The sequence below is a fragment of the Corylus avellana genome, chromosome ca2 (assembly GCF_901000735.1).
Source record: "Corylus avellana chromosome ca2, CavTom2PMs-1.0".
Lineage (NCBI taxonomy): Eukaryota > Viridiplantae > Streptophyta > Magnoliopsida > Fagales > Betulaceae > Corylus > Corylus avellana.
Window position 1 is genome coordinate 30,105,473 of NC_081542.1, and position 21,117 is coordinate 30,126,589.

A 21,117-nucleotide genomic window follows, 5' to 3' on the forward strand; every position below is an offset into this window, starting at 1 on the left:
ACGAAATCAATAGAGCACAACTTGCAACCATATTTGGCGTCCACAACGGCTTTCCACCAAGCCTCGCTTTCATTTGCATAACGCCACAACCATTTCCCTAAAAGGGCTTGGTTAGACAATCTCAAGTTGCGAATCCCTAGGCCTTGTTTAGAGATAGGAGACAAACTTTGGGCCAACTAACTAGGTGATAGTTAAATTCTCCGCCTAATCCACCCCATAGGAAATCTCGTTGGAGTTTCTCTATTCGACTTGCCACTGCAGCAAGGATGAGAAAAGTAGACAAGAAGTACGTGGGTAAGTTAGAAAGAGTACTTTTAATGAGGGTAACCCTACCTCCCTTGGACAAGTATATTCTTTTCCAGCTAGCCAATCGATGCTCAATTTTTTTTCACAATGCCTTCCTAGTTAGACTTGGCCTTAAAGTGAGCCCCAAGGGGAAGGCCAAGATACTTCAAAGGTAGAGAGGACGTCTCACATCCTAGGAGGCCAGCCAACTTAACCACATTATCCACATTGCCCACAGGAACCAAAATAGACTTGGCCATATTCACCTTTAAACTAGAAACAACTTCAAAACAAACGAGCAGCGCTTGGAAGGAACAAATATGGTCAGAATTGGCCCCATAGAAGACCAAGGTATCATTCACAAATAGCAAGTGAGATATGTTGACCGTCTCAGAGAGTTTAGACCCTCGGAAAACCTGAGAGAGAGTCGTGATCAATAGTAGCGGAAATCATTCTACTAAGAGCCTACATAACAATAACGAATAGAAAGGAGGACAAAGGATCTCCCTGCCTAACCCCACGAGAGCTACCAAAGAATCTAGAAAGAAAGCCATTAATCAAAACGGAAAAACGCACTGACGAAATACAATGTGCTTAAGAGCACAATTTCTCCCAAAATCCAAATCTTTTAAGCAAATACAGCATGACCTTCTAATTGATGTGATCATAGGTCTTCTCCATATCCAACTTGCAAAGTACCCCTGGTTTGCCGAACTTGATTTGACTGCCCAAACATTCGTTAGCTATAAGAACAAAATCCAGGATTTTCATACCTTTAACAAAAGCATTTTGAGGCTTGGAAATGATCTTCTCCACAATCCTCCTCATCCTATTGGCGAGAGCTTTAGCAATGATATTGTAAACCCCGCTCACAAGACTAATAAGGCAAAAGTCCTCGAGATCCAAAGCCCCAAACTTCTTTGGAATTAGAGCTATAAAGGTGGCATTAAGGCTTTTTTCAAACTTACTATGAGCATGGAAGTCAGATAAAACTCCCATAATGTTGGCCTTAATCACATCCCAATAGAGAACCCGTCCGGGCCTGGAGCCTTATCTCTATTCATTCCTTTTATCACCTTGAAGACCTCCCTTTCTTCAAACGGGAGCTCTAGACGAGAAGCCTCCTCTAAATTGAAAGTGAGGTTGTCCAATCTCGGCCTTCTGTTACATTGTTCTGAGAACAAAGACTCATAGAAATGGACAACATGATTCTTGATAACAGATTGGTTGGACGATAAAGAGCCATTAACTAACAACGACTCTATGGAGTTAGATCTCCTATTCGAGTTAGCAACCCGTTGGAAGAACTTAGTGCATTTATCACCCTCCTTAAGCCAATGGATCCTAGACTTTTGTCTCCAACTGTGCTTCTCTTGCAATAAGGAATGTTCAAGCTCATTGATAACCAGGCTTTTTCTCGCCTTCTCATCAGTATCTAAACCTCTTTCACCTTCCAATCTATCGAAAGCATTTAGCTCTTCGAATCTTGTTTTTTTTAAGAGATTCCATGTTACCAAAGACCTATTCGTTCCACCTTTGTACTTTTTTTGATATACAATATTACTTATAAAAAAAAATGGGGGTGAATATTCTCTTCCTGCATTCATTCCATTCATTCAAATGTATAGGACTATACAACCCATGGATTGACAGCTAAAAGGACTCCTCACTAGGGACAGCTGGTGCCTCACCTACAAGTTCTGGAAACCCCTATCATTCAAACACTCCCCTTCAAGCAGGAGCATATGCTCAAATTGGAAAAAACAAACAAAACAAATAAACAAACTCTAATACTCCCCCTCAAGCTGGAATGATTTGGAACATACAAACACAAAGACAAACATTAACAAGAAAATGCACAAAACCAAACATAAACAAGCTATTTCGAAGTGAAAAGTTGGTTTTGCTGTTGGTATGTGAAAAATTATATTGCAGAATGGGGCTTTAGGGATTTGGCTGTTTTATTTCCTTCCTATTGGTTTCTTGAGATGGGTATATATTCAGCCCAAGAGTTGGGTTTCTTAAAGAGCTGGCAGTCTTTCACATCCTTTGAAACTTTGAAAGGTGGAGCACTAACATCTTTCAAGGAAGGATCTCAAGTATTAGTTGATTTGTCAGTCAACTCAACTTGTCCTCGGTAGATGCATCCAGATCCTATTCTTATTGGGTTCTGAAACAAAGTTTTGTAGTTTTTCTAATGTTTATGAACAGGGGAGCAATGTGGGACATCATAAATGAAAAGGGAGTTCAAAAACTTTCTAGGAAATTGTGGCTAAATTCTGGAAATGTCTAAAAGTTAGCATTACATGTTAATATTTCTTGCTACGGGAGATAAATCTGCAATGAAAAATGCTAAATGGTGTTTGCTTTATGTTGCTTTCTTTTTCCATTGAAATTAGACATCTCAAGTGTTTTTTGTCTAGGATAAGATAGGACATTTCCTAATATTAGTACCTCTTTTATGGATAAATCTTGTAGATCTTCTCCTTACATGTACTGTACCTGATAACTGGGAACTGTTTTGAATCTTCTAAATTTATTTACTCAGGGACATATTCCCTAGTCATGTAAAGCTATATGTTCACAATGATGCCCTAGCAGCTCTGGCAAGTGGGACCATGGGAAAGCTTCATGGATGCGTTTTAATTGCTGGTACAGGATGCATTTGTTATGGTTTTTCTAAAGATGGTAGAGAAGCTAGGGCTGCAGGTGCAGGGCCTGTCTTAGGTGATTGGGGAAGGTATGTGCTCAAGTCTTGGTGTCCTTTTAGTTTATTACTCTAAATGATGAGACTGTGCTATACTTTCTTAAATAACTGGTAGCTTTGGCTGTGTGTTAATACTATGTCATTGAAATGATCTGAAAAAATAGGTTCAAGAAACATGAATGTTTTGATTTTTTAATGGGTTTTAATAAGCATATAGGCAATCATCGAGTGCTAGTTACTATATTGACAAGACTTCAATAGCTAAACTTTTCCTTTGATGAAACCCCTATATTAGATAAAGAATCTGCTGAAGCAATAATGTTTGCAGAGATTTTATTGACATTTTGAGATGAAAATTGGAAACAGAAGCAGACCATCCATTAATTTGGGAAATGCAAACAAATATACTGACTGTATGGTCTACGACTGCAATAAACAAACTTGAAAGATATAGTGTGTATTTAATTAAATGCTATATATAACTGGTTGTCCAATTCACAATGGATGCTAAACCTGGTTCTAAGGGCCAAAACATCTGAATGCATGCACGTTTATGACAATTCAATAAGCTGTTGTGGCAGGGAAAGATGAGGCAGTAATTCATCTTTACAAGATGGTGATGATACACTATGTATATACACATCGATATTTAAGTTTGAGGATCCACCACAATAATTCAGGCAGCCGAAGAGAGTAAGTTGTGGGGCCTACTCACTGTCCTTGGCAGTTTAGGGTGTTGAGCCCCCTTACCTGGGGCAGGTGGGTCCCATAGCCACTCTCTCTTAAGAAATTCAGGCAGCCTAATTGTAGTGGATCTCACTCTGATATTTGATATGCTTCGTCTGCTGGCAAAGTACATATTGCTGTCAAATGAAATGTCACTTTTAGTTACTCAAGATAGTTTCCAGATTCTTGAAAATTGTAATTTTCTAGTTCAGAAGATGAAACCAAGTAATCAGAGACATAGTAATGTCTATATTTGAGCACTTCCCTTTCGCATTACAACAAGGTAAAATGTGTTCATGGTTTTCAGGATAAAATTGGGTTTTATATGTAAGAAGTTAAAGAAGCTTGTTTAATTGTTTAAGAGTTAAAGAAGCGTGTAGTATGGTCAGCCAAAACATTTTCCTTTTGGCTTTTTAGACTAAAAATTGGCATTAGCTGAATCTAAGTAGAGAACTGGAAGAGTATGCAACTTGAAGTGCTAAAATTTTAGAGGCTGATGTTTAATTGTAATACAAAGAACGTTGAGCTGTAGAAGTATGTGATTTTGTTTTTTGTTTTTTTTTGTTTTTCCCCTCAATTTACCCCTGTTAATCCTGTTTGGCGAATTGACTGGTGAATGACAAAGTTTGCTTGAGTTGATATTGTTGAGAAATTAATGTTTGTAAGGATGGGTAATTTCAGAGACTAGTAACCATTCTTGAATTTTGAAACTCTATGTTTCTTATTGAATATAAAGATCATGAGCTGAAAGATAGTTGTTACAGTTCTGTTATATGAATTATGTTCTCATCACCTCAGCTCTACTCTGAGGAGCTGCAAATCTCAAATGAAGAGCCAAATCTTTAAAGGAGTTGTGCTATTTGAAACAAAGGATATAGTTAATGGCAATCTGTTGATATGTAAAGAACTTTGCTAGTAGCTTTTTAAGATTGCCCTCTGCTGACTCATCTTTGTGGCCGATGTCAAGGATACCAACCTCATACTCTGATACCTTTTACAGACGGTTTCCTCAGTAGGTTTTTGGATGTGAAAAACTAAGGGATTGTGATACAGAAATCATTACACTGCTTCTGTCAAATTTGGAGTTCTTATTTAGTTGATGATAGGAAAATTGATTAGAAGCAAAGGATTTTGAGATGAGCCTGTACCTAAAGGGATATACTAATTTGTCTTTGTACTGGCAATCTGCAGTTGACTGGATGGTTTTCATTTGTATAAATAAAGATCTATCGGTCATTGTTGATAGAATCTTAGCAGAAAGCAGATGCCCCTGTTAATCCATTTAAAAGAATATAGACCTTAATTTTCCATGATTTCCAATTCTTAAAAATGTTGTCTTGTGGAGGTTTATCCAAACATTAAGAAGGGAGCTACTTGCTGAATTAATTTTGCCTATGGCTACCATTACTTCTGTCATATTGTGCCTAATGGGTATTGGTACATTAGAAACGCAGGGAAACACAAACATGTAAATGTAGAATGCGAGTATTCTGAGATACACATCCTTTTAATTTGCTGAGGAACTACTTAATTTACTTATCATACACAAATGCCACGGTGATTTGCTAAAGGTGCATTTGAAATTGGGTTTGGGAAAATCTTTGTTCTGCATATTGACGGAGAGCAGTAATTCTGTTGAATATTGAATGTAACTTTCGTTTTAGTAAAAGGTGGTATGGGCATCTCTAATTGACATCTAATTTTTTAAGTTTAATTTGCTCTAACAAGTCTCTTGGCTTGTTACTTAAGTATTACTTTTCCATAAGTTGAAAATAAAGTGCTGCTTTGTCTAATCAACCAGACAAAAATCTTAGGTTTCTCAATGATTACATTGGTGAATTGTATACCACTGAAGGGAAATGCTAGCATATAATGTTACAAGCTCAAAATTCTTATAATTGATTGAATACATTGTGGTATACTTGGAATTATTTTATACAAATTTGATGAATGATGATATGTGATAACTTGTAGTGGCTATGGGATTGCTGCACAGGCATTAACAGCCGTAGTGAGGGCTCATGATGGTCGTGGTCCACAAACAACGCTTACACGCAGTATCTTGAAGGTTCTCGGCCTTTCTTCTCCTGAAGAACTGATAGGGTATCTCTCTTGAAACTTTTTCTAATGGTAGTCAGATGTAGTCACAACTCCTAGTTCAATTTCTTAGATCTAGGAGTGTGTGTGTGGATCTCTCTCTCTCTCTCTCTTTTGGTTTTGATGTTTTTTTGGTGTGTCCAAAATCTATTGGAATGGCATATAGATCTGATCATCGGGCTTTAAGTTGGTATAAGTGAATTATGTTCTTGGCTTGAAAGTTTTGGAGCCACAAGATTGTTTGAATTAGCATTTGAATTTTACTAATTTTACAATCTTCAAAATATGGCCACCCATAATCATTTCAAAGTATTCTAAAGGCACGTTTGATACACAGAATGGTCATTTCTTTAAGAATAGGAATGCTTATTATTGGGAATACAAGGAGTTAGAATGGAATGACCATTCCTATTCTTTAGTTTGGTGACAACACATGATTCTCTCACTATAATTGAATCAAAATTGGGAAACTGTAATGCTTTGAACAGATGGAGGCTAGCTCCTTTGTGTCTTTGGAGAGAGCGGAACACAAAAAGCTTTGAAGATCGTGAGAATAGATTGCTAGAGATAAAGAAGATGATGCTACAATCTTTGTATATATGGAGAGTGGCATGGAATAGCTTGCCCGTTTCTAATTTTTCTGAGTTTTTGAAATTATGTTCTTTTTTCTTTAAATTATGAGCTCTCTTATATACTCTCTGTGTACTAGAGTTACGCCCTTTGCACTTTAAATGAATATACGTTACTTATATATATATATATATAAAGAGACTTAAAATACCCAAGAGTATACTGGTTGTGTGGGAAGGGGGAGGGAAGACAATTTTTGGGATGAGGAGGGTGAAGAATATCCGTATCCCTTGGGAGATTTTCCCCCATGCCATGCCCTTGGGTCTCGTGTGAGGATCTGAGGATGCTTTTTTAGCCCCAGCCTCGACGTCTTGTTTTGAAGACTTTCAGTAGGTTCATAAGGGTGGTGTTGATGAAGCTGTTGCTCTTTCTCTGTTTTTGTTGGGAGTTTGGCCTTTCTCCTAGGTTTTGGCGGGGTTGTCTCATGATCCCTCTTCCCAACCATCGAAGGTGGTTTGTGCTTCTAAGCTAAAAGGAAAGCAGGAACTAAAGAACTTGGAGAGTTCTATTAATTATGAGGGGTCTACCCGTGGTAAAGGCAAAAGGGTGTAGGGTTCCTTGTGGGTTGTTGGGTTTCGGGGTCTGTGTCTGTTTTGGGGGTTTTTTTTTTCTTGGTTTCCTTGTGTATACATCTGGTGTACTCGGGGGCACCTCATGCATTTTTATAATAGATGCTTGATTACCTTAAAAAAAAAAAAAAAAAAAAAAGATTATAAAATAATAATAATAATTAAAAAAAACTTCAAAAAAATTATTTGGTGGCTGGCCACCTTGGCAGAACACTGAGGGTGGTTGGCCACCCTTAGAATGTTTTGATTTTTTTGTTTTTTAAAAAATAAACATACCCATACCCCATCTCAAATTACCATTTGATTGTCTTTCCACAACTTAAAGACTGTCAATGTCCCATTGTCCCTACCTCTCTGCCCCTGCCCCTCCCCAAAAAAAAAAAAACTACTAAAAATTGTCAATGTTTCCCCCAATGACAAAAATACTCTTAATAAAAAAAAGTGGTGACCCCAAAACACTGGACCCATGGCATTGTCGTGGGTCTTCACCTTTTTTCTTTTTTTTTTGTCTTTTGAAAAACTGTCAAGGGCATTTTTGTCTTTTTGCAGGACGAAAGAAGAATATTGGCAATTTTTTGGTAGTTTTGGAGGACATCGACGCGATCTTTAGTTTGTGGCAGACATTGATAGTTTGGTAGTAGTTTGAGGAGGGTATATGTACTTTTCCCCCATTTTTTTTATAACTTTTAGGTTTGTTGAAAAAATAAAAATAAAAAGATGGGTTTTTTTTGGAAAACCTCTTTTGTTCGTCAGCTATTCCTGTCAATATTTTTTTAGAGGAATGACTATTTTCAGGCATTGTGTGCAATCAAACAAAGGGTCTATTTTGCATACCAAACATGCCTTAAGTGAAATTGTAGTATTCAGAAGAGATCAAGCAGTCTTGCCTGGAAGGAGAGTGAAGCCTCCAATGTGAACTTCATCTTGAGAGGTTGGTTGCCTCGGTTACCTTGTCATCACATGTTTAGGATGCACAATTTTTTTGTAGGTTGGGGATGTGCGTGAGAGAGAGAAAGAGAGATGATTTTTGAGTCAAGTTTTCCAGACAGGCAAACATATGAAAACAAAACCTTGGTGGTTTTAAGTTGCATCTCTCCTTTTCCAACCTGAGTGCCATTTTGTTCCGATTGTAACTGAAATTACCTGAGGCTGATTCCATCAGACAGTTTGAGAGAGGCTGACATATGAAAGCAAAACCTTGGTGGTTTAAATTGCTTCTCTCCTTTTCCAACCCAAGTGAAATTTTGTTCCAATTGTTTCAGTCGATTCCATCAGTCAGCCATCAGTCAGCCATCAGTCAGTTTTCACCTGGAATTGAACCAATTCCTTTTCTTGTCCTCAACCTATTAATGCTCAGAGAAATTATATATAATCATCCTTGGTGTACTAATCTAGTATGGGTAGTAATAGGTGTCTAATTAAGTGACTTCCATAAGACTGTTGGTTAGTATCTTGGGGATTTGCATACTGATGGCTGCTATGGTCATGATGTGTTTGACACTGCAAAAACAGAGAACTGGCTTAGACAGGGAGCCCTGTCCTATACTTGCTTTTGGTCCATAAAAGGCATGCTCACAGTGCTTGAACATTCGGTAAAATTGATTCAGACGAAGCCTAATTTCATCTCGAAACAAATTACTTCAGTTGTCTTTGGAAACAGTGGCTGTGTGGAGTGATTTATAAAACAAAATAAAAGAGGCTGTGTGGAGTGACTAGTCCCTTTTTAGCTCATTGAATATTACAGGATGCTTTCAGTTAGGATATTAATTTTAAATTGATTCATATTTTTTTTTTCATTGGATTTAGGTGGACTTATGCGGATCCATCTTGGGCACGTATTGCAGCACTTGTTCCGGAAGTGGTGTCGTGTGCAGAAGCAGGTGATCAAATCGCAAATAAGATACTAGTTGATGCAGTCCAGGAATTGGCTCTAAGCGTGAAAGCTGTTGTTCAAAGACTTTGCTTGTGTGGCGAAGGTTCTTAACTTGTCTAACTATAATAATTCAAATGGTTTATTTAGTAAATAAATAATGATTTAGATTTTTTGTTTAAATGCAGTTACTTTGATTCTTGGCAGTTTGAATTATCGAAATGAAGTTGGCATTTAAAGAACTCAAAATGCCTGAAATAGCATCAAATTTTACTAATTGTTTTAATTACTGTTGTAAGACGGAATACAAAAATTCAATTGGTGGATTGTTATCCCCCCAAATAAAAGGATATGTTCTAAATATTTGACATGCATTCATGCTTACCTATGCATGTATGTATTTACATATGAAGATACAAGCACACTAAAAGGCCATAAAAGGGCAAAAGAAGCTACGTGTGGATAATAAGTGCTGATCTATTATGTATATATATACCCATATGTATAATTTTTCCAAATTTTTGCTCGCTGTCTAACCCTTTTAAAATGTTTGTTGATATTGATTGCAGATGGAAATAGTTCTTGCCCTATTGTGATGGTTGGTGGTGTCCTTGAAGCTAATAAGAGTTGGGATATAGGAAAAGAAGTTATTAATTGTATCCACGAACGCTACCCTGGGGCTTATCCAATTAGACCAATGGTTCGCATTCCTCTTTTCCCTCCATTTGGAAAACACTGGTCCAGATTTCACTTTTCATTTTTCATCATAAAACAATCTCTCTCTCTCTCTCTCTCTCTCTCTCTCTCATTTGGCAATTCTCAGTATAGTTTTAATCTTATTTCTGTTTTGTTAATTTTTAATGAAATAAAGTATATTAAAGTCACTGCATTTATTTATGTAATCTCCACGTACATATCTGGTTTAGTGAGATAGTCTTTCTTCTGCGTCTGTATCTCAGGAGATACCAGTGCCATGAGACTTCTGATTCTAATCCCAAGCGAACGGAAGACTAGTTTCTGATTGACCAAGTCTATTGTTTTTAAAATCCCCACTCCCCCTCCCCCTTCTCCCCTTCTGCACTTTGACCTCTTATCTATGACTCACTTCAACTCGGACCTAAAAACTATAGTAACTATTTTAAGTTACATCCTGAGTCAGATTTGGGCATTAGTTTGGATGGAAGTTTTAACACATGCCAATCATGTGCACATGAACCATTTATTTTGCCAAAATACCCCGGTTAGAGAGTAATAATTACAACATTATCTCTATCCTAGTGGCTAGGGTGGGGGTGACTGCAGCCACTGCAATAGAAGACGGGTGGCCGTACGACAACCCCCAGGAGAAGAGAGGGGGTGGCAATGGCCACCCCTAATAGTAGGTGCATGGCCACCTAGGAAAAGTTAGTGGCTACCCCCTAATTCCTGTTAGGGGTCACCATGTGGCCACTCTTATCTTCTCTTGGGGTGGCCGCACAGTCATCGCGGTTACCCCCGTTCTTCTAGGGTGCTCGTCCGACCGCCCTTGTCTTCTTCTGCGATGGCTGCAGTGAGCCCCACCCCAGCCACTAGGAGAGGGATAATTTTGTAACTTTCTCTCTTTAACTGAGGTATTTTTGGCCGAATAAACGGTTCGTATGCGTGACTGGCAGTTAAAATTTTCATCTAAATTAACAGCCAAATCTAACTCCAGGCCTAAACTCAAAATCTTTTTGTATTTTATACTGTTCTGAATTGCAGTAAGGTAGAGGTCGAAGTGCAAATGGTACTCTCTTCAGCATCCTTCAGGAAGTACTTGTTTGTATATCTGTGTTTGTCTGTGTGTCTGTGTACATTATGTGAATGCATTAAGCATATGCCACTACTTCGTTGAATCTTTCTGTGCCCTTCCGATTTAGTTTTCACAAAGGAGGTAAAATCCACACAATTTACTTGCATACCACAAATTAGCAGCAGGTCATGGATTATGGACGTGGAAGTTTACAACCTGAATAATTACTGTATGCTATTTCTTTTTCTTCTAATATTTTCTTTACCGAAATCAAATTGATCTCCAGGTAGAGCCAGCTGTTGGGGCAGCTTTGCTGGCCTGCAATTTCTTGATGAAAGAATCAGAAGGGCACTGTAACAGCTGACCAGGGATCTGCAGCAAGTGTTCCACTGTTCATTTCAAAATACAAGTAGTATATTTAAATAATATTGTTATTGTCAGGGAGTCTGTGTGCTACAAACATTGAGCAATTGTTTCATTAATCACAAATGATTCAGGCATTTTTTTTCCAGTTGTGTGTGCTACAAAAGATGAAAAGAGAATCAGCTAGAGTATAAAATGTGTACAATGCATAAAACATGGATTTTAATTTCAATTACCTGAAAAGCTATTGTTGGCTTAATCTGTTTTTCCTGTTGATGTGATTCTGTAGTAACTGATGGTGCCTCTCTACACCTGATTACCTTCTTAGAAGTGTTGGAGGAATATGAAGTTCATGTAGCATGTTAAAAGCTGATTCAAGCATTATCTAGTTGTCATGCATAGGGGATAATGTTCCTCTAAGATCTAGCTAAGTGAAGTGATCACCACTCTATCATCAATAAGATGTTACAACTCCATTAACATGGTGAAAACCTGCATTCCGATATGATAAGGCTTCCATGTATGTTTTGCTATCTTGTTGAACAGGATGGGGAGCTTACTATTTACATGTAAATTGACTGCAATGACACAGTTTGTTGACAAGATTGTTTGTAAAAATGATGTGGCTATGGAGTTACCTTACATTGTGGTGATGGAATGCACTGAAATTTGGTATTTAAAAGATTTACTGAGGAAATGTTAATCTAGTGCTGGTTGTTGAGGTCCTCATTTGAGAAGCTACAAAGCACTGAGAAGAGTGCTACTGATACTCAAGTAAAGGACACTCGAACTGCATTGATGATGGCTTGCATCTCCCATCAGAATATACTAGCTAGGGTTAAGGATTGATCGAGTTGTATTCAACAAAAGAAAGTATATTTTCATGTAGATGTTTTTTCTAAGCTTTTTTTTTTTTTTTTTCCTAAGCTATTTTCATGTAGATTTATTCCAATATTAGGTTGGTTAATTCTGTTGCCTCAGACTGGCCTGTTATTATTTGCATTAATTATTCAAACAAAAGAACGAAATCGTTAAACTGGAAATTATTGTAGCCTACATTAGCATTGCCAGAGGTAGAGGTAGGGGTGAAAGTTTAGAACCGCTAACTGCTTTTATAACCGTTAACCGCACTAACTGCTTTTAAAAGCGGTTAGTAAAAATTGCTAACTGTAGTTGGCGGTTATTGAGTTTTTGAAAATCACTAACTACTAACCACTTTTTAAAAATATAATATATATTTATTATTTATATTATATATATAAATATTATCTAGTACATAACAATAAGGCATTGTAGTATAGTGGTAAGTATTCCCTTTTGTCATATGGGTGACCAGAGTTTGATCCCTGCTTATGATACCTTTTTTTTTTTTTTTTTTTGTTCAAGTACAAATCTTGTTTTTTTTTTGTTTTTTTGGCGCATAGAATCTGGGGAAGCAACTGCCCACCTCCTTTCTTCCTTCTTTTTCCCCTTCCCTGCTGACGCTACGCACTCCCCTTTTCTTCTCCTCCTTCCATCTTCTCTTTCTCTATTTAATCCCCTTTACAGAGACAGAAACAGAGTGAGAAAGAGAGAGAGGTAGGGAGAAAGAGGTGGGGATTTCGAGAGATTGAGGGAGAGGGTGAGTGATTGATGAGAGGGAGGGTTGGGCAAGACAAAGAGGGGTGAGAGCGCATAAAATCTTTGCAGAATCTACACTCTATTCTCTACGTGATTCTTGAAAGAGAAGATTGTTATGCTTCTCTTTGGAAGAAAAGAACTTACGATCGTTTGAGTCTCCATTTAGCAAGAACACCTTAGAAGAAAGCATGAAAGTTTACAGTGCAGAGTTCTTGGTGGTGGCTACTGGCGAGAACTGTGTGAGTTTTAAACAAAGCATTTGATTTGTTTGAGAAAAAAAAGGCTCGTTCATTTAGGTGGAAAGAATGAAGAATTTGTTTGAGCCAGTGGCTCGTCCTCAGTGCAATCTGCAGAGCACAATTCTTCCTAGTTTTCCCACAAAATTAGTTGTCCCACATTGCTCAGTTAAAGCAACCACTCAACATTTATTATTTATAAATATGATGGGTTAGCCGAAAGCAAACACATAACTTGGTGCAAGCCCATCTGCAATCTAACTGGCTTTTTACTTGTGTTAGTTTATTAAAGTTTAAAATTTATGCAAGCAAGCTTTTTGGCCCATGTGCAAGCTAACTAGCTTTTTAGCCCAGATTGAGTACTCGTGAGTTCACGCTTGCCCAAGGAACTTCCCTTGGTGAGTTTAGCTAAGCCTAATTTTTTTTTTAAAAAAAAACTAGCTAACCGCTAACCAAGCGGTTAACTGCCTAGCGGTTAGTGGAGGTAGTTAGTAAATTTTACTAACCGCCTAGGCGGTTGCGGTTAGTGGTTTTAGCCACTAATCACTAACCGCAACCGCCTTTTCACCCCTAACTAAAGGAACAAAGATAGAGAATTGGCAGTAGGTTAATTTTTCTTTTTTAAAAAAATATCATTATTTTATTAACCATAAGTAACTCAATCAAAATAGATACAATTATCTTCAAGAACAATACAAAGTACAAAATGTCCATACTTAGGGGTTGTTTGTTAAATAACATGTTATTTCCAAATACTGTTTATGTTTGGTGAGAAAAAAAATGAGCGCAATAACTTGTATAGAAAAGTGAAAATTTTTTGTTTTGTTGAGATATTTTTATTTGAATAAAAAAGTAAAAGAAGAAGAAAGCATTCATTTTCTTATCCATCTCCCATATAACACATATACATTATAAACTATGAACCTGTATAAAAACGGGTGGAAGTGAACAAGGAACAGTAACTATAAATGCAAAGCCCTACCTCTACTTCACTGGAGATCAGGGAAAAAATCCCACAGCTCCAAGGACTAAAAGAATATTTTGACAAGTCTGTACTCCACAAGTTTCCCTGCCAATATTGCAAATGTATAGCATCTCTTCTATGTGTCTTCTTCAAAAATCCTTCTTAAGAACCAAAAAAAGACCCCGCCGGACATCTCAAGTACAGGTGTATCTTTCAAGGCTCGGTTTCACCAGTGTGTTCTTGTATTGTTTGGTTATATTGATAAAGGCAATGGATGCTTGGTAATGACTCCAAGATCAATGCTACAATACCCAAAGATGCAGCAGCGGGGACCAAAATGAATAATGCGGCTCTGCACTTGTTCATCAAAAATAGAAAACAGTTAAGACATTGAGATGCATCCTTAATAAGGAAAATCCAAAAAGAAAAAACAAATTATAATTTCATAGGAAATAAGAGTAAATCAAATAAAATCTTTCCGGGCATACACAAAAGCCACCACTAAATCAGTTAACATTACCTAGTGAGAGAACAAATTAGACTGCTTTAGTAGATTTTCCACTCAGTTCTCTTTTTACAAGCTTCAGAATCTCAGTAATCTGCAACAAGCAAGGAGCTGGATAATTAGACTGATTTGTTTTTTTTGTTTTTGTTTTTGTTTTTTTTTTTCTGCAACATACAAATATATTAGCACATTAAATTTTAGGATATAGGTAGAATTATTGATCAATTACCACAATATCATACTAGATTTGAAATTTTGGTCATGCTGACGAGAGTGCTCAATTCAAAACAATTTTATCACCCTTTTCAAACTGATGTCTACAATCGTTCATTTTAAAAATTATATCATATTTTAGCAACATATTTCAAGTGTCATGTCTGCAAGATTGAAATTGGTCAAATTACTATGAATTTTCCATTGATATCTTTCTTTCAACCAGAAATACCTGTGCCATTCAACTCCATGCCAGAAGCATTCTTTACGTTAAACAACTGCTTCGAACATACATTGATGAAGATTGTTAAGGGGGAAAAACCCGTCTGACTATGATCTTGCATTCAAGCAAGTCTTGTCTTAATTGACACTTTACACAATGAAAAATCAAATTAACTTTAAAGTCGGTTGTTGAAGAGGAGTTTGAGCCCACACATGAGGAGGAGTGTTTGAATATTAATTTTTTAATTAAATCTACAATTTCCTATCAGTTTAAGCTTTGATAATTGGTGATTGAACAAAAAACTGCTCTTTTCCATTAGAAAAACTAGGTTTGGCATTAGAAAATTGCGACTTCTGAAGTTCTTGCATGTACTGACTCAAGAGGTAGCTCAATTGGTTGAGGACCATGTCTCATAAAATGAAGGTTGTTAGTTTGAATCTCCTGTTCTCCCTCTACTTGAGGCCAAAAAGTTACTTGTAAGAAATAATGTGATTTCTTTTTTTTTTTTTTTTTCAGAACTTTTAAAACTGAAGTTTTTAGCCTGCTTCAAGATTTTTTGTATATGCTTGCAATTTCCAGTTTTATGACAACACAATAACTCATAACTCTTCAACATAGATAAAGACTTCTGTTGTTGCAGCTTAAATTAGGACAGCAGGAAGCAGTAGTAAAAAGCTTAAATCACTACAATTGGCTAGATGAACAAAGTTAAGTCCTGGAATTAAAAGTCTGATCCTCCTGCAAGTTCTATTTCTATTATAAACTCAAGAAGCAGGTAATTTAGGAGGATTCTGGTTTTCCTCTTAGTTCCAGGAGATCACATCCAAGTAAAAGAGTGATTCTGTTGCAAGTGGTTTGCAAGTGTTTGGAACGGAAAGAAAAAGTGATTAGAGAAGATTTAAGCAATGCTGGAACAAGAACATGAAAAAGGATTTCATAATTGATTGATAAGAAACACTAATAATAGGTGTCAGAAAGTTGATTGCTTCCACACAATATCAAGGCCAAAGACTGCTAAAAATATAAAGTAATGTAACCAACGGGAAGTTAAAAATAATAATAAGAGAAAAAAAAACTTACCCCAGGATAATGCTGCAATATTGGCGAATAATGATCAAGTGCAATGTATATTTTCTCAAGAAGGCTTAAAAGAGTACCGACCTCATCACCCAAAAGATCAACCTGGAAGCCAAAAAAGAATCCAATGGTATTACAACAGATTTTTATTTTTTATTTTTAAAAACGCCAATTTTTTAATCTATCTATGAAAACTTAAGATGTAATTAATGATTCTCAGCAAGATTTTCTGATTTTAACTTATTTTTCATAACTAGGGTACAAACTATAAATGAATATCTGTAATGAGATTTGATAGAATTATTTCAATTCCCACTTTACAGATTTCTCTAGTGAATTGCCTGAGGTACACTATTTTGTTTTTCATTTTTCTCTCTAATTCTTTTCCAACTAAATGGAAAAAAATAGATACTTTCTAGTACTGGAGAGATAACAGACCAACATATCATCATCTGTAAGAGATAGCTTAAGTATTTTCTTCAAAATCGTATACTATGATGCTCGGAGGCAGATCCTAACCACTCATATAAATTCTTCTTGTTGATCCCCCACTAAAAATCATACCCCAATGGCTGAGTGATTATACGTGGTCATAAGACACTGATTGACTAAATCAATGTAGCATTGTAGAACCACCTTATATCAGGGTCCTCTATGTAGTGGAAAACAACATGCATTCATGTATGTGATATTGTTATCTACGGACTAATACATCTTCAGACCAGTTTTTTTCTAGAAGTAGAAAGCATGTGTTATATTCAATTCAATTTACACGTAAATGTTATCCCTTGAATGGAATAGATTATAAGAACTTAACATCAATTTGAAATACAGCTTGATGAAATAAAGCAATATGCATCACCTAAACCTACTGTAAACTTTCTGATACTTACCTCAGCTTCAGCCTTTTCAAGGTCAGAACATCTCCTTTCAAGCCTCTGCTTATACAACAATCCCGTTCTTCGGAGCACATTAGCATTAGGGATAAGCAAACGCGATTCAGAAATCAATCTTTCCAGCCTGAATACAAGGGCATGTTGCGTAAAATGGCTTTCAAGTTAATAAACCCAATCTAAATTTCATCTGAAATCTTGCAAATGAACAAAACAAAGAACGAAGGAAAAGAAAAGAAATGAAATCAAACCACTAACAACATGTAATGTTATTGAACCCAGGGGGGTGTCTGGAATGAATCGCGATCTTCCCAAAATGGGGAGGGAGTTGTAACTTCAAGCTCAGTTTATATGTTAATGAAAGTCAGTTATCTAAGTGAAGAAGATGGGCTGTGTACATAAGCTCGTTAGATCTACTCTTCCCAGCATCTAAAGAACAGTGCATGACGTGTTTTTCAATGTTATAACACGAGTATCCTATCAATTTAAAAAGAACGAAAGAAAAGAAAAGAAATGAAATCAAACCACTAACAACATGTAATGTTATTGAACTCTCACTGTGTGTTCGGAATGAATCGCAATCTTCCCGAAAATGGGGAGGGAGTTGTAACTTCAAGCTCAGTTTATATGTTAATGAAAGTCAGTTATCTAAGTGAAGAAGATGGGCTGTGTACATAAGCTCGTTAGATCTACTCTTCCCAGCATCTAAAGAACTAATATTTAACAAATCATAAGTGCATGACGTGTTTTTCAATGTTATAACACGAGTATCCTATCAATTTAACCAGCTATCCACAATCTTGATAATCATGCCTAATTCCAAAAAAACATATGCACAGCAGTCACAAGTAGCTCTAATACAGTCTATAAATAAAAAGTTAACAATGACAAGTACCTCAGACTGGTATTTGATATATTTTCCGTTGCTCTATTTTCAAAACCAGCAACTGATTTCAAAAATCCCTGGACAAGATTGGCTATTGCTTCCATTTGCTTTTGATGCTCCCTCTCTTTAACTTTGAACAATGATAAAGCCTTCTGCTTCTCTTGGGTAACAGCATCAAGCTTCTGATTTAACTTGACGTTTGACTCCTTACTTCTCTTAGAAAACAAGATCCACTGCTCTTTGAAAGCTAACTCAAATTGCTCCTTTTCTTGCTTTAATCTTTCCATTTCCAGAACCACCAATCTTGATTCTTCTTCTTTTTTTAGTGCCTCCGCTTCAAGAGAAACTCGTAGTTTGTTTTCGGTAATGTATTTCATGTTCAAGTTACTGAATTTCTCTTCAGCATCCTTCAAGACTTCTCTGAATATTATCCCACCCAGCGCTTGCATGATAATTGACTCCATATCTGAATCTTCAATTTCATTCTTGCCTGCAGGTTCAGAAATATGAACAGCTTCTTTGAAGACAAGTTTAAAAATTTCTTGCATCATATTACACTGCAAGTCCGACTCTTCAGTGCTGCATTTAATTTGGCACAATAACTCCCTAAGAACACATTTATATACTTCTTCACTAATCGAATCTTTAATATGTCCATCTAATAAATTTGCCTCAATTAGATGTTGTTGTGACATTTTATATTCAGCATCAGAAACATGTGACGAGAGGCGGTTGACTTCCTTTTTCTTATCTGAAAGTGAATCTTTAAGCTGGCGATTTTCTGAAAGAAGGGACTCCATTCTTTCCTTCAAACTGCCAAGATTTTCAGCATTTTCGTTGAATGCAGGTAGTTTCTGATTTTCCACAAGAAAGTCGTCCAACTTTGAAATGAAATGGGGAATTTTTTTCTTTAACATGTCAAACTCCTTATCCTTCTTCAATGGCAAAGAAGATCCCTTTTCCCGCAGCTTCAATAATTCTCGCTTGAGGCTAAAGTTTAGTTCAGTCATCTCTTGCACTTTCTGCTCATGATTTCTCCTCATTGTGGTCATCTGAGTAATCAATTGATCTCTCTCCATGTGCATTAGATAGGCAGGATCTGAATTTTCTGAGATATTACCATTTGCATCTTCATGTTTGCCATTTTCTTCCCAAACCAAAGATGATGAAACCTGCTTGCTCAAAACTTTGCGGTGGAAATGATCAGCCCTTTTATCATTACTCCAATCATCACCAATCTCTAAGGACCCAAGAGAAGTTAGCTGCCCAAATTCATAAACAGACAGTGACTTAGAAATGGCATCCAATTCCTGCCGCAAACTTGAAATCTCTTCAATCTTTTCATGCCAATTCACACTTTCATTACCACAAAATCGAGCATTTTGATCCCAAAGTCTTTCTTCAAACTCTTCTTTGAGACTCCGGATGCAATTCTTAATTACCATACCTTCAATATCAGCCTGAAACTCTTGCTCTAGCTGCCATCGACAGTGTGACGCCTTTGATAACTGGAGCGTATCTTCCATCCATTTATAGACAGTGTCTGTTGTAGCTTTTAGATTTTCAAGCATTATATCCACATCAGTCCATCTTTCAGACACCTTATCTTGAAGAATACCACCCAATCCCAGCAGCTCAGAACCTGAACTAATCTTCCTGATCGAACTAACCCCTCTTAAGCGGTCAATTTCTTTCTTGAGCATCTTGAACTGATCTTTAGCAGCATTTCTGAGGCTGCCCAAAGATTTTCTCATGTTATCATTCTCTACAAACACATCTGAAAAGTTACAATACATCCTGCAGTGACTTGTGATTTTTGACTCATGGCATGATGAAGAAGATCCTAAGAATTCATTTTTATCCGCATCCATATGGTAAAGATGTAGCATATCCTTCAATCCAGCCACCTCCAATTCTTTCTGAGCAATTTTCTCATCCGCATCTTCTTTAACTGCATTAACCATGCCCCTTATGACAGAGTCACTCACCATCCTCGAAATGGTCAACCGATCATTAATATCTTCTAAATAAGAGTCTAAATCCTCAAGGAGCTCATCACCCATATTTTCATTTTCTAGAAGATTATCAACAAGCTGCATCGATCCATCACTGCATGGAGCAATGCCAGCATCCATAACCCTTAAACTCTCCATAACATATCAAAAATATTATTAACAGCCCCGTCAAATATGATATTCCATACCAGACTTGCAAAACTGCCAACATTTAACACACAATAAGGACCCGATTATAATAAACAGATTCAGAAATAGTATGATAGGTCCCAGTCAGAGTCAATAAGATAAATTGATAATCTCCACTTAGGGCTGGGGTAACCACAATACAAATCTCCACTTAGGGCTGGAGGAAGACCACAATACAAACACTTTCTTCTCTACTCTTCCTATTTTAATGACACAAATATATATAAACTTAATACAACAATGGTTACTACTTTTACTAAAGATAACTACCCACAACCAAACTAAACTACCCACTTAACTAAAGATAACTACCCACAATCTAAGTAAACTACCCACTACCCCATGTTAACAAATATTGACATTAAAAGATAAAGTTAACAATTGAAGCTAAGAACTACCACCCATGTCTTAACCCATGATGATGAGGTGGATGTTGAGTCCTATGAGACCTATCATAGTAATAAATCACATTTTGTTAAATAGTACACTACACTGAGTGACTAAATTTCTTGTAAATGTGAGCCAAATCACAAAAGGGTCTTTTGGTTACTGAGAAATTTCAAGAAACTAAAACAAATACAAAATCCTTAATCTTGTGTATTCGATTGTCTCCATTTCTACCTTGGTGCACGGAAGAAAAACTTTCCCCAGTTAGACAACCCAAGTGGTTGCTTTACGGCCCAGTTGAGTTCAAAAGTCTGTATTCTTTACTACTACTGGTTTCCCATATTTTCTCAGTAACCAAACACACCCAGAAGCTCAAACACCAAAATGAACTGAAAATTTAGCTCAAACCTTTACCAGACAAACAAAAAAGAACAGAAAGAGAATATTTGGCAACATGAAGACTTACTGGTGAAGAAGATGAAACCCAGCAAACAGTAAAATTGGGTTTTCTAGGAGAAAGTTTTTCCTCGACAATTAAAGGTCAGAAAGCCTTTGAAAATCCCAAGAAGGCCGTTGAATTGTGAAAAGACTTCTGGAACGAAAGCCAGTCTGTCGTCCAGTTTAGGTTTTTAGGGTTTTGAAGAAGAAAAAAGGTTGGGGTGGGGGGGATTTGGTGAGCGGGAGAGAGGAAGTAGATAATCAACCCCAAAACACGCTTAATTTACAGGGAATTGCCATTATGACTTCATATCCTACCCCTAATAAAAAATAATAAGACTTCTTGGAAAAATCCATTTGATGGAGGTTGACTAGGTTTTTTTTTTTTTTTTTAATCATGAAAACAGTAAAATCTGTCTCGATTTTTTGTTTGTTTAACCATTTGACTAATTC

At 36.7% G+C, this 21,117-nt stretch overlaps 2 protein-coding genes across 2 annotated transcripts in view; one reads left to right on the forward strand and one right to left on the reverse strand.

Moving 5' to 3' along the window:
- The window catches only part of LOC132171159 (uncharacterized), a 15,655-nt gene extending 4,378 nt beyond the window's left edge, over window positions 1-11,277 (forward strand). Inside the window, exons 3-7 of the mRNA XM_059582401.1 lie at window positions 2,834-3,025; window positions 5,693-5,821; window positions 8,821-8,990; window positions 9,454-9,584; window positions 10,942-11,277. Coding sequence (XP_059438384.1) covers window positions 2,834-3,025; window positions 5,693-5,821; window positions 8,821-8,990; window positions 9,454-9,584; window positions 10,942-11,019 — 700 coding nt within the window. The 3' untranslated portion in view covers window positions 11,020-11,277. The remainder of the gene's footprint in view (window positions 1-2,833; window positions 3,026-5,692; window positions 5,822-8,820; window positions 8,991-9,453; window positions 9,585-10,941) is intronic.
- Window positions 11,278-13,727: 2,450 nt separating this feature from the next.
- Window positions 13,728-20,873, reverse strand: LOC132171246 (WPP domain-associated protein-like). Its single transcript, XM_059582514.1, has 6 exons — window positions 20,693-20,873; window positions 17,645-19,851; window positions 16,750-16,876; window positions 15,860-15,961; window positions 14,359-14,437; window positions 13,728-14,190 (listed from the first exon to the last, which is right to left on the reverse strand). Exons 2-5 carry the CDS (start codon window positions 19,786-19,788, stop codon window positions 14,375-14,377), a joined length of 2,436 nt encoding a protein of 811 aa, XP_059438497.1. The 5' UTR covers window positions 19,789-19,851; window positions 20,693-20,873; the 3' UTR covers window positions 13,728-14,190; window positions 14,359-14,374.
- Window positions 20,874-21,117: the final 244 nt, after the last annotated feature.